Source organism: Bufo gargarizans, chromosome 2 (assembly GCF_014858855.1).
Source record: "Bufo gargarizans isolate SCDJY-AF-19 chromosome 2, ASM1485885v1, whole genome shotgun sequence".
Lineage (NCBI taxonomy): Eukaryota > Metazoa > Chordata > Amphibia > Anura > Bufonidae > Bufo > Bufo gargarizans.
In genome coordinates, this window is record NC_058081.1 from 715,561,078 (window position 1) to 715,574,185 (window position 13,108).

Below are 13,108 nucleotides of genomic sequence, written 5' to 3' on the forward strand. Positions count from 1 at the left end.
TAATTGCCCTGCAAACAAATGTGGATAGGGAAATAACTTAAAATAACATAAAACAATTTTTTTTTATTAATAGGTCTGTTGAATTGTTGATTCTGGTCACAAAAGGAATCAAATACAATTTTATGGGTCAAGGGTGACGATGGGTGGAATTCTTTTTTTCTGCCATTCCAGCCCTGAAGGAAGGAGCCTCTAATGAGTATTCATGAGTAGTATTTTTCATTGTGACACACATAAACTAAGTGTGCCCTGTGAGATCTAATAATACAAAACTTTTATTATTCTCGTTAAAATAAGTGAGACAGTGTTACTAAAAATTCTTTCAGACGCACTACTGTGTGTGTAGCTCTTTGATGGTCTTTGGCCCTAGTTAGGGCTTGGCGGTTGGCGGTGGGGGTTGCTTCTTGGGCGAGTTCTGCGCAAATTGCTCACTAGATACTATTCAGCTCAGTCTAATTATCTCTCACCCTAACTCTAGTCTTGAGTGGGGAGATATGCTAACTGTCTGTAGTCGGAGCACTTGCCCTGAAAAGAGCGACCCCCAGCCGCTGGAACCTTGGACCTGATCTATATAACCCTTCTCCTAACAGCTGCCTACAAGCACCATCCGACGCGTTTCGCCATAATACAATGGCTCGTGAGGGAGCGATCTGTGCAGTGGCAGAGCTTCTTCATACAGAACGGCAGTGGCAGCTTGCTAAAAGACTCTGTCTCCCTTTATGCTTCTGGCTCCGCCCACTTGGGTAGCGCTCACCAATCCCTAGGGAGCAGAGGCGGCCGAAGGGCAGTACTCTGCTTTCCTGGCCCGTCCCGCCTTCTGGGAGTGACGCACAACATGTGGGCGGTATTGTTTCCAGGGGATTTTACCATTTTATCCACATAAATACCCACATTTTGTCCTAGTCCCCCTACTCCTGACACAACGGTGTCGTCCCCTTATTTATTTTGGGCAGGGAGTAAATTGCTCCCTGCCCAAAATACATAATGGGACGACACTGGACAAAATGCGGGTATTTATGTGGATAAAATAATCAGACCATTTGTGGAGGCTCTCCCGTCATACATACAAGATACAGCAGATCTGCTCCTGAGACTTAATAGTATATGTATTGACGAGACAATTATTTTTGCCTCCATAGATGTGGAAGCTCTTTACAGCTCAATTCAACATCATCTAGGCCTGAAAGCTGTGAAGAGCTACCTATTATCCAGGGATGCAAGGCTGGCATCACATAAAACATTTATACTGGATCTCCTACAATGTTGTCTAACCAGGAACTATTTTACTTTCAATGACCACTATTACCACCAGCTCAGGGGTACCGCGATGGGAAGTCCCTGTGCGCCATCTTACGCAAATTTACTCCTGGGCTGGTGGGAGGCCATTTACATCTGGTCTGAGTCTTTAAATCAGTGGCATGAAAGTATAGTCCATTGGTATAGATTCATAGATGACGTGTTCTTACTTTGGAAGGATACAGAACAGTCATTCATGGAGTTTGGGAAAATTATTAACATCAATGACCTAGGATTGAGATTCACCTCCGTGTGTGACCGAATATCCCTTCCATTTTTGGATGTACTAATTGAGAGGGACCCGGAAAACAATATTAATACATCAGTTTTTCGTAAAACAACTGCGACAAACAGCCTACTCCGCTGGGAGAGTGAACATCCTTACTCCCCGCGTAAAGGCATACCAAAAGGCCAATATTTAAGGCTACGTCGCAATTGTTCTAGTATGAATAAATTCAAATCACAAGCAAATTAAGAACAAGGTTCAGGGACAGAGGTTACCCTGATGGTATCCTCAGGTCTGCGTTTGAATCAGCCTGCAGAGCGAAAAGAGAGTCACTCTTGGTCCACAAAAAAGTAGATATAGAACCGTCATCAAATAGTCAGATCTGAATTTTTGGCACATGCGTAAAACTCTCAGTAAATATTGGGATATTCTTTGTGTGGATCCAGACCTTGAAGAGGTTATTGGGACTTCTCCTCAGATTACCAACAGAAAAGGGCAGAGTTTTAAGGATAGGCTGGTTAACAGCCACTTCTAACCCCCACAACCCACCGGGAACTGGCTGTCTAGAAGACCACTAGGTATGTTCAAATGCGGCAAATGTGCGGCCTGTAGCCAGGTCAATTCCACACACACAGGAGTGGAATACGATATCCGTGACTTTATAAACTGTGTGACAGTGGGAGTAGTTTACCTGGCACAGTGTACCTGCCCTCTAGATTACGTGGGAAAGACCAAGAGGGAGTTTAGACGCCGTATGAGAGATCATTATAATGACATCGCAAATGAAAAGGACACCTCAGTGGCGAGGCACATAAACCAAGTACATAGAGGGGATGCATCGTGCCTTAAATTTGGAGGCATTCAACATATTCCCCAGTTGAGAAGAGGGGCCCAAGATCTTGAGGGCAGAGGCAAAGTAGATCTTTACAATAAAAACGGTAACGCCAAATGGCCTGAATGAATATCTTTCATTCAAGCCCTTTTTACAATAAAGAAGCTATTTAACGATGGAATCTAGATCAGTCTATAAAGACCTTGACCTGTGATCCAGGTTGGGGTCCCAACCCTGCTCGTATGAGGGATCAAAATATGATCTTGTTGCTTCTTTAGAATATGACTATTAGTGTTGAGCGCGAATATTCGAAAAGCGAATTTTTTTTCGCGAATATCGCAACTTCACAATTTCGCGAATATTTCTAATATAGTGCTATATATTCGTAAAAACGAATATTCGGTTTTTTTTTCACAAAATTACAGTACACATATAATTGATTGTTTCCCAAAGGTCCAAAAGCTCAGATCTTACTCACATTGCCTAGAAAGTGATTGAGGCGCGAATCTTCGTAAGGCGATTTTATTAGCGCACATGCGAATATCGGCACTTGTCCCAGAACAGAGGCAAAGGCCTGTGCATTCATACATTAGTGAATTGAGTTGCAAATCTTCGTGAGGCGATTTTATTAGCGCACATGCGAATATCTACACTTGTCCCCAGAACAGAGAGGCAAAGGCCTGTGCATTCATATAGTATAGCACTATATTCGCGAATACTTAGAACTTCTTAAAATTCGATTTACGAATATTCATATTTTTTATTTTACTTTCCACCTTACAGATGACATTGATCTGTACTCTGTCAACTACTGTCATCACCCCCCACTGTATCTCGATTGATTCCCAAAAGTCCAAAAGCTCAGATCTTACTCACATTGCCTAGAAAGTTATTGAGGCGCGAATCTTCGTAAAGCGATTTATATTAGCGCACATGCGAATATCGGCACTTGTCCCAGAACAGAGGCAAAGGGCTTTGCATTCATACATTAGTGATTGAATTGAGTTGCGAATCTTCGTAAGGCGATTTTAATAGCGCACATGCGAATATCGGCGCAAACAATCTCATCACACTTATTATTTTAGGTGGTTATGTAGCGAATAAACGAATATAGCGAATAGGCGAATTATCTAACAGCCGGCTAATAGGCGAATTTTTGAAAAATGCTATTAACCCTAGTTAGTTAAAATATACCATCGGAACTGAGTTTTCACGAACGTACGGAAAACTTAGATCCGATGGTATATTCTAACAACACAGTGAAGTGACGCTTGTCGGGTTAGAGTGTTAAATGTATCGCATAATATGTATTATGCGATGCGAAAATTCGAATTATCGCATATGCGAAATAATAACGAATTTGAATATTCGCAAATATTTTGCGAAAATTCGCGAATTCGAATATGGGACATGCCGCTCAACACTAATGACTATCCACGAACTGCTTTAATGCCATAATAATCTATTTCCCCCGTCTACTCTATATAGGGTAACTACATGTTTTGTGGTGTCATCTGTATGATAGGATGCATCTATGTTCAAAGATGTATGCTATCTATAACATATGGTCCCAATAAAGTAATCTAGTGTAATTTACATTAAGGGTAAACTAGGGTCTGATAAACACAGGGAATAACCTCTATAAAAGAAATAGGACTGAATTAAAAAACCTAATCAGCCAGAATTAATTTCTAAGTATGGTCACCTTTTGGAATGACTTATAGCACAAATCTGACAAAGTAGTCATCGTGCACATAAATCTTATATAATGGGGATCGCAAGGAACACTATTTGGAACTGTTCTCTATCGCTAAAGAAGTCTGATCGCCACCAGCGACAAGGCTTGCTGCCAGGGACGCGCTGTAAGATCCCCATGGAAATAATACCACCCACTGGTGTGCGTCACTCCCAGAAGGCAGGGTGGGCAAGGAAAGCAGAGTACTGCCCCCTAGGGATTGGTGAGCGCTACCCAAGTGGGCGGAGCCAGGAGCATAAAGGCCACTGCCGTTCTGTATGAAGAAGCTCTGCCACTGCACAGATCGCTCCCTCACGAGCCATTGTATTATGGCGAAACGCGTCGGGTGGTGCTTGTAGGCAGCTGTTAGGAGAAGGTTATATAGGTCAGGCCCGAGGTTCCAGCGGCTGGGGGTCGCTCTTTTCAGAGTGAGTGCTCCGACTACAGCCAGTTAGCATATCTCCCCACTCAAGACTAGAGTTAGGGTGAGAGATAATTAGACTGAGCTGAATAGTATCTATTGAGCAATTTGCGCAGAATTCACCCAAGAAGCAACCCCCACCGCCAACCGCCAAGCCCTAACTAGGGCCAAAGACCATAGGAATTCTCCTCTCCTATCAAAGAGCTACACGCACAGTAGTGCGTCTGAAAGAATTTTGGAACACTGTCTCACTTATTTTACCGAGAATAATAAAAGTTATGTATTATTAGATCTCACAGGGCACGCTCAGTTTATGATTTAACTAGTATTGAGACCACTGAGCTGCTAGATAGTCTTTCAACACCTACGGCCTCTCTTACATTGGGTTATTCATAGACGATTCTAGGCCCCATGCAGAGCAGAATACGTATATGTGCTACATTATATTGGGTTAAATACAAACAGAACACTCTAATGGCATTAACATGTTATTTTATCTACTTCACATCTTTCACATGACTGTGACTAAGTGTCTGGATTTAGTCACTGACAAACCTAATACAGAATGAACGCCGTGAAGCAGATGTATCTTCTCCTCATCTGTGAAGGTAAGTAGTCTCACAATTACATAATAATCCGATATAATGAGATTCTGTGACTCCAGCCTCTTGTCCTGCTGATTGTTTCCAGGCTTCTATCTGGGTTCTGTATGTCAGGAGTGGAAGTTCCCTTCTAGAATTTCTGCTCTGATCGGCTCCTGCGTGGAGATTCCTTGTACATATCATCCTGCCAATACCTCGGGGACGTCCGGCACTGTGTGGTACTTACACATGTATATACATAGAGAGCCAGAGATCCTAAACACCAGGGACTCCTCTTCAGTAATGGCAGAATACAGAGACCGGACCTCACTGGTACCAGGAGAGAACAGCTGCACCCTGAGGATAGACCCTGTGAGAGGAGAAGATGGTGATGAATATTATTATCCAGGGATCAGAGAAGAAAAACGCACACCTGCATTTCAGAGACGTTCTAGAATAGTTTATCTCCGTGTCACAGGTAAATGTATAATATAATGAATGCCAGAAACCACAGGAAATTTTCCAATTTGGGTTGTGTCATAACATCGATTGCTACAGATGAGCACATTTCTTGAAATTTCTTTCAGATCCGGTTCTATTGATTTAGCTGCCGGATTCCATTCAACCTGAATAAATTAAGCTCAAAACAAATACAACCAATTGTCATTTCATTGGATTGTATACAACCCCTTTCAGGTTTGTTATCTCTAAATGGCAACCACTGGCTTAAAGGGGTTGCCCCACAACAAATATTCTACATTGTTCAAACCAGAACCTGGATCTGAATACTATGGTGTTTGCATGCAATTAAATTTAGGACAGCCACTGAGTTATTCACTGAAATATACCTGTATAGCACCACCTAATGTTTTTCTAAATTCTCTGTCCTCACATGCTCAGTACCATCATTCAACTGCCAGAAGCTGCAGCAGAAAGGACGCTAAGCCCCTGAGAAAGTGCAAGCCATCTCAGCTGCCAGCTTGCCATAAATCTAGCAAAGCAATTAGAGCAGTGAATGGGGAGATCTCTGGATCTGTGTGAGGTACAGGGCTGGTTTGTTAGAAAGAAACTGTACCGTTCAGTAGTGATGAGCAGGGGTCATATTCGAATTCGCAATATTTCGCGAATATTTTGTAGAATATTCGTCGAATATTCGCAAATCGAATATTCGTTATATTCTACGATTATTTTTTCTCTCGAAAAATCGGCAAGGTAATTTTCGGATTCAAATTTTTTATTGCAAATTTTTCAACTATTAGACAAAGAAGATTATAGCACTATATTAGCTAAATTGCTCTATATTCGATTTTTTTTTTTATATTCGCTATATTGCTATAACTTAGTTTTTTCGAATATTCGTAATATTCTAAAACAAGAATATATAGCAATATAGAGAATATTCGAAAAAAACTAATATAGAGCAATTTAGCTAATATAGTGCTATAATCTTTTTTTTTTTATAGTTTTTATAGTTGTGATTTTTTTCAAAATTACAACTAGTAGACAAAGAAGATTATAGCACTATATTAGCTAAATTGCTCTATATTCGTTTTTTTCGAATATTTGCTATATTGCTATAACTTCATTTTTTCGAATATTTCGAATATTCTGAAACAAATATATATATATATATATATATTAATATAGCGAATATTCGAAAAAAACGAATATAGAGCAATTTAGCTAATATAGTGCTATAATCTTCTTTGTCTAATAGTTGTAATTTTTTTCTCACCTGAAGTTCAGATTTGAAAAAAATTACAACTATAAAAAAAAGATTATAGCACTATATTAGCTAAGTAGTGTTTGATGATTTTGCTCTATATTAGTTTTTTTCGACTATTTGCTATATTGCTATAACTTTGTTTTTTCGAATATTCGTAATATTCTAAAACAAGAATATATAGCAATATAACGAATATTCGAAAAAACAAATATAGAGCAAAATCCACAAACACTACTACTCCTAAAGTCAAGTATATTGCAGCCTTCTTATTGGCCCACAAGCTAGAAGCAGGGAGGGATCATGTGTACTGATAAAAAAAATAATAAAGGGAAAATAAATTTTGAATATTCAAAATGACGAATATATATAACTATATTCTAAATATTCGCGAATTCAAAAAATTCTAAATTTTAATATTCGTGATCAACACTAATGTTCAGTGGCGTAGCTGGAACTGACTGGGCCCCACAGCAATTTAGAATTGGGCATCCTCTAACACCTTCTTCACAACCCACTTCCGTGGCTAGTCAAGATCACTTTCTCAGATGAGGCCCGGCAGCCTCTTGATTTCCTACATGTGTATACTGCATGTCATGTAATGTTACTGTATATGTCTCTCCATATAATGGAATTTTATAATACTGTTGAGGAGGCCCTGACAATAAAATCTTTTAGTCCTCCTCCTGGGTGAGCCCCTTCTAAGTATGGCCTCAAAGCAGCTGCTCCCTCTATAGCTATGCCCCCGGTCATGTATTATATTATTTGGAATTACGGACGTGCCTAGATATTTTGGGCACAGTAAAAAAGCCCACAATAGGGTAGTATGTTCTAAATGGTGTTTATAATATAAAAAACATGCAATGGAGGCTCACCTTGTAGGGCTGTGTTAATGTAGGCACAACCCTATTGAAAGCTTGTTTTACAAGATCTTGTCGTCGGGTGTGCTGCCGCAGGTTGTAGGTCCTTTGGAGAGGGATGTCCAGTCCCTTCAAAAGGTGCTTTAAAAGAAAAACAAACTTCCTGATCCAGCGCTCAAAAACCCGGTATAGACAGTCTTGAGTGTAGAAAGGTCTTCTTTATTTCATTAAAATACGCATAAAATAAAAACAAAGCGCTTCAGGGAGGCTTTGGTCCCCTTCATCAGGTTAGCATAAGTGATAATACATCTAGTACAGATGGGGGTTTATAAACAATAAGAAACCGGCAAAAAAACTCATCTGTGGGTGGTTTCAGCCTTATGGGACCCCCCACAGGTACTCTCTCATTAGCATACAGAATCTACATCTGAAAGGCATATTCATATATAAATAAATATAAATGTGTTGTTACAATGGTCGTTTTTAGAGCTCAAAGATGAATTTTGTTTTTAATGATGCTTAAAATATTATTTATATAGTGAGTAAACTCAAGGTATACGCGCTACTCCCGATCATGTGACTATCTCTATAGTAACTAAGAATACAACACAATGATCTGGCCAATCAGAGGCCGTCAAGTGACTGTCATGTGACTACCTTCAGTCATGTGACCTGTTGCCTGGAGATAAGGACGCTGGAGTCGGGGGAGTTTACGACGATAGTCGGGTCATGTGATACCCCAAATGATCGCTATGTCTGCCGTCACGTGACTCATAGAGATGTCCCGAACTATTCGCTGGCGAACAGTTCCCAGGGAACATCGCTTGTTCGCGTTTGCCACGGCGGGCGAACATATGCGATGTTCAGTCCGCCCCCTATTTGTCATCATTGAGCAAACTTTGACCCTGTACCTCATAGTCAGCAGACACATTCCAGCCAATCAGCATCATACCCTCCCTCCCAGACCCTCCCACCTCCTATCAAAAAGCAAGGACAGCATCCATCTTAGATTCATTCTGAAGCTGCAGTGTTAGTGAGAGGAGGGACAGTGTAGCTGCTGCTGATTTAATAGGGAAATCGATAGCTAGGCCAGTGTATTCAGTGTCCACTGCAATCCTCAAAGACTCATCTGATCTCTGCTGTAAGGACAGCGTCCTGACAGCACCCCAAAAAGCCCTTTTTAGGGCTAGTATATCAGTCTGCTTATTTTTTTTCTTCTCTGTAATATAATTGCAGTTGCCTGCCAGCGTGTGTCAGGCCCACAAAGTGTACTGTGCCCACTGCCAGTGCCCACCACTCATATCTGGTGGCACATTAGCTTGCATTTAAAACAGTAAAACTATTTTTTTTCTGTAATATAATTGCAGTTGCCTGCCAGCGTGTGTCAGGCCCACAGAGTGTACTGTGCCCACTGCAAGTGCCCACCACTCATATCTGGTGGCACAGTACCTGGTGCTGTGATTTCCTTTGGCCCTAGAATAATGCCCAGTGTTCAGAGGCCACGTACCCTAAACTCGAAAAGTTCTGAGGACATAATTGACTGGCTAACACAGGACACCCAATCTTCTACAGCTTCCTCTCGGAACCTTGACGCACCATCCTCCTCCAGCTCAGCTTCAGGCACCTCTCAAGTTACCACTCGCCCACCCGCTGCCACCACCAACACTAGCACCACAGCCGCTTCACTTGATCTGTCAGAGGAGTTATTTACACATCAGTTGGAAGAAATGAGTGATGCGCAACCATAATTGCCAGAGGATGTAGATAACAGGGATATGTCTCAGTCAGGCAGCATTACACACATGGACGTACAGTGTGATGATGATGTTGTACCTGCTGCTGCTTCCTTTGCTGAGTTGTCAGATACAAGTGAAGCGGTTGATGATGACGACGTGTCCGTGTGTGCCCGCTCAAAGAGAAGAAGAAGAGGGGGAAAGAGGGGGAAAGTTCAGATGAGGAGACGGAGAGGAGGAGGAGACGAGTTGGAAGCAGGGGTAGGTCGTCGCAAGGAGCTAGTGGCACAGTCAGACAGCATTAATCAGCACCCGGGGTCAGCCAGACAGCACGCCGATCAACGCATGCTGTTGCCACCACCAGAATGCCATCATTGCAAAGCTCAGCAGTGTGACATTTTTTTTGTGTATCTGCCTCTGATAACAGCAACCTGTGTCAAAAGAAACTTAGTTGTGGGAAGTCCAACACCCACCTAGGTACAACTGCTTTGCGAAGGCACATGATCTCACATCACAAACGCCTATGGGATCAACACATGATGAAGAGTACAAGCAGCACACAAACTCAAAGCCACCATCCTCCTCCTGGTCCAGCATCTTCAGCCACGTCAACCATTGCTGTCCTCCTTACCCCCTCTCAACCACCTGCCACTCCACCTCTCACCTTCAGCAGTTCCTGCTCATCTGCCCACAGTCAGGTGTCTGTCAAGGAAATGTTTGAGCGTAAGAACCGAATGTCACAAAGTCACCCCCTTGCCCGGCGTCTTACAGCTGGCTTGTCGGAACTCTTAGCCTGCCAGCTTTTACCATACCAGCTGGTGGAGTCTGAGGCCTTCAAAAAATTTGTAGCTATTGGGACACCGCAGTGGAAGGTACCAAGCCGAATTTTTTTTTCACAAAAGGCAATTCCCAACCTGTACTCTATTGTGGAAAAGGAAGTCATGGCATGTCTGGCACACAGTGTTGGGGCAAGGGTCCATCTGACCACTAATACCTGGTCTGCAAAGCACGGTCAGGGCAGGTACATCATGTACACTGCGCATTGGGTAAACCTGCTGACGGCTGCCAAGCATGGAATGCGTGGCTCTGCATAGGAGTTGGTGACACCGCCATGACTTGCAGGCAGGCCTGCTGCCACATCCTCTACTCCTCCTACTCCATCCTCTTTGCTAACCTCCTCGGCTGAATCTTCTTCTGCTGCTGCGTCTTGCTCCACATAAACTGCACCTCCCCAGCTCAACAGGGGCTATTCCATATCCCGGATACGACAGTGTCACTCCGTCTTGAGGTTGACTTGCCTGAAAGCACTTCTGTCCGCCCTGAACGCACAGGTGGATCATTGGCTGATTCCGCACCAACTGGAGATCGGCAAAGTGGTGTGTGACAACGGAAGCAATTTGTTGGCTGCATTGAATTTGGGCAAGTTGACACATGTGCCGTGCATGGCACATGTGTTGAATCTGATCGTACAACATTTTGTGCATAAGTACCCAGGTTTACAGGACGTCCTCAAGCAGGCCAGGAAGGTGTGTGGCCATTTCAGGCGTTCCTACACGGCCATGGTGCACTTTTCAGATATTCAGTGGCGAAACAACATGCCAGTGAGGCGCTTGATTTGCAACAGCCCGACACGTTGGAATTCAACACTCTCCATGTTCGACTGCCTGCTCCAACAAGAAAAAGCCGTCAACGAGTATTTGTATGACCGGGGTGCTAGGACAGCCTCTGCAGAGCTGGGTATTTTTTTGCCACATTACTGGACGCTCATGCGCAATGACAAACCTAGTCAGTCGCACCGAAGGCACCATCATCCCATTTGTTTTCGCAGGGCACGCTCCAGGAAGAAGAGTGCTGGATCAGGCCGTAGATGAGCGTGAAGAGGAAGAGTTGTAATCACCATCAGCACCAGAAACAGCCTTATCAGCATCGCTTGCTGGATCTGCGGCAACGCCGGAAGAGGAGTGTGAGGAAGAGGAGTCAGAGGAGGAATGTGGCTTTGAGGAGGAGGAGGAAGACCAACCACAACAGGCATCCCAGGGTGCTCGTTGTCACCTATCTGGTACCCGTGGTGTTGTACGTGATTGGGGTGAAGAACATACCTTCAGTGAGATCACTGAGGACGAGGAACAGGACATGAGTAGCTCGGCATCCAACCTTGTGCAAATGGGGTCTTTCATGCTGTCGTGCCTGTTGAGGGACCCTCGTATAAAAAGGCTGAAGGAGAACGACCTGTACTGGGTGGCCACGCTACTAGACCCCCGGTATAAGCAGAAAGTGCCTGAAATGTTACCGAATTACCGCAAGTTGGAAAGGATGCAGCAGTTCCAAAATAAATTAAAAAGTATGCTTTACACAGCGCATAAGGGTGATGTCACAGCACAACTGGAATCTAACAGGGAAAGAGGTGAAAGTAATCCTCCTCCTACCACGACCACGCCGGCAAGGACAGGACGCTTTACAGACGTGTTGTTGATGGAGGACATGTGCAGCTTTTTAAGTCCTACGCATCGCCACAGCCCTTTGGGGTCCACCCTCAGAGAACGACTTGACCGACAGGTAGCAGACTACTTCGCCTTAACTGCAGATATCGACACTCTGAGGAGCGATGAACCTCTTGACTACTGGGTGTGCAGGCTTGACCTGTGGCCTGAGCTATCCCAATTTGCGATAGAACTTCTGGCCTGCCCCGCTTCAAGTGTCCTGTCAGAAAGGACCTTCAGTGCAGCAGGAGGTATTGTCACTGAGAAGAGAAGTCGCCTAGGTCAAAAAAGTCTCTAGATTACCTCACCTTTATTAAGATGAATGAGGGATGGATCCCGAAGGGACTGACAGTGGGCGATACATTCGACTAAAAAAGGCCTGGTGATGAGATGAGCTGCCTTGGGCTAAAAATGGTCCACACGCTGCTGTATTTTTTCTCTGAATGCCGGATGACTTGCGTGACTTATCCGCCATCAACTAAGGTTCAAGCCGCAATGTTTTAGGGCACTTTCTTCCTGGGAAAAAACATAAATTTTTCTGGCCGCTGCTACAGCAACAATACCTAATTTTTCAGGGATGTGTACATGCCTTATTTTTCTGGCCTCTAGTGCAAAAAAAAGGCACATACATGTGTCAATTCCCCTTCGTGATCGTTACCTTGTTGTGGTGAAGAGGCTTGCGTATCACAATGGATCACAAGGGATTAAACTGATAGGAATAGTACTACTTAACAGTTAACACACCTTATAATAACGCAGAGAGAGTCAGAGGAGGAAGGTGGCTTTGAGGAGGTGGAAGACCAAACACAGCAGGCGTACCAGGGGGCTTGTTGTCACCTTTCGGGGACCCTTGGTGTTGTACGTGGCTGGCTGGAGGAAGAGACCTTCAATGACATCAGTGAGGACAAGGAACGGGACATGGCTAGCTTGGTATCCAACTTTGTGCAAATGGGGAGTTTGCGGTTGTGCAAATAGACTGTTTGCGGTTGTTTGCGGTGCGTTAAACAGGGAGTTTGGTCTGTTACTGTGAAGCGGGCGATAACGTTACACTACCTGATCGATACAACATCATACCTGATGTTTTAAAGCACATTATTCCAAACAATTTAGGAATGTTAGGTGATTTATGCCCTTTATGGATTAAAACCCGACTCTGCGTCAACTACGTAATTTTCCATGGGAGTTTTGCCATGGATCCCCCTCCAGCATGCCACAGTCCAGGTG

General features: G+C 43.6%; 1 protein-coding gene and 1 long non-coding RNA gene across 2 annotated transcripts in view; one reads left to right on the forward strand and one right to left on the reverse strand.

Moving 5' to 3' along the window:
* The window catches only part of LOC122929125, a 202,218-nt gene that overhangs the window by 126,953 nt on the left and 62,157 nt on the right, over positions 1 to 13,108 (reverse strand). The window lies entirely within an intron of this gene.
* The window catches only part of LOC122929123 (B-cell receptor CD22-like), a 518,995-nt gene that overhangs the window by 16,204 nt on the left and 489,683 nt on the right, over positions 1 to 13,108 (forward strand). Inside the window, exon 2 of the mRNA XM_044282611.1 lies at positions 5,038 to 5,115. Within this exon, the coding sequence (XP_044138546.1) occupies positions 5,073 to 5,115 (43 nt within the window). The 5' untranslated portion in view covers positions 5,038 to 5,072. The remainder of the gene's footprint in view (positions 1 to 5,037; positions 5,116 to 13,108) is intronic.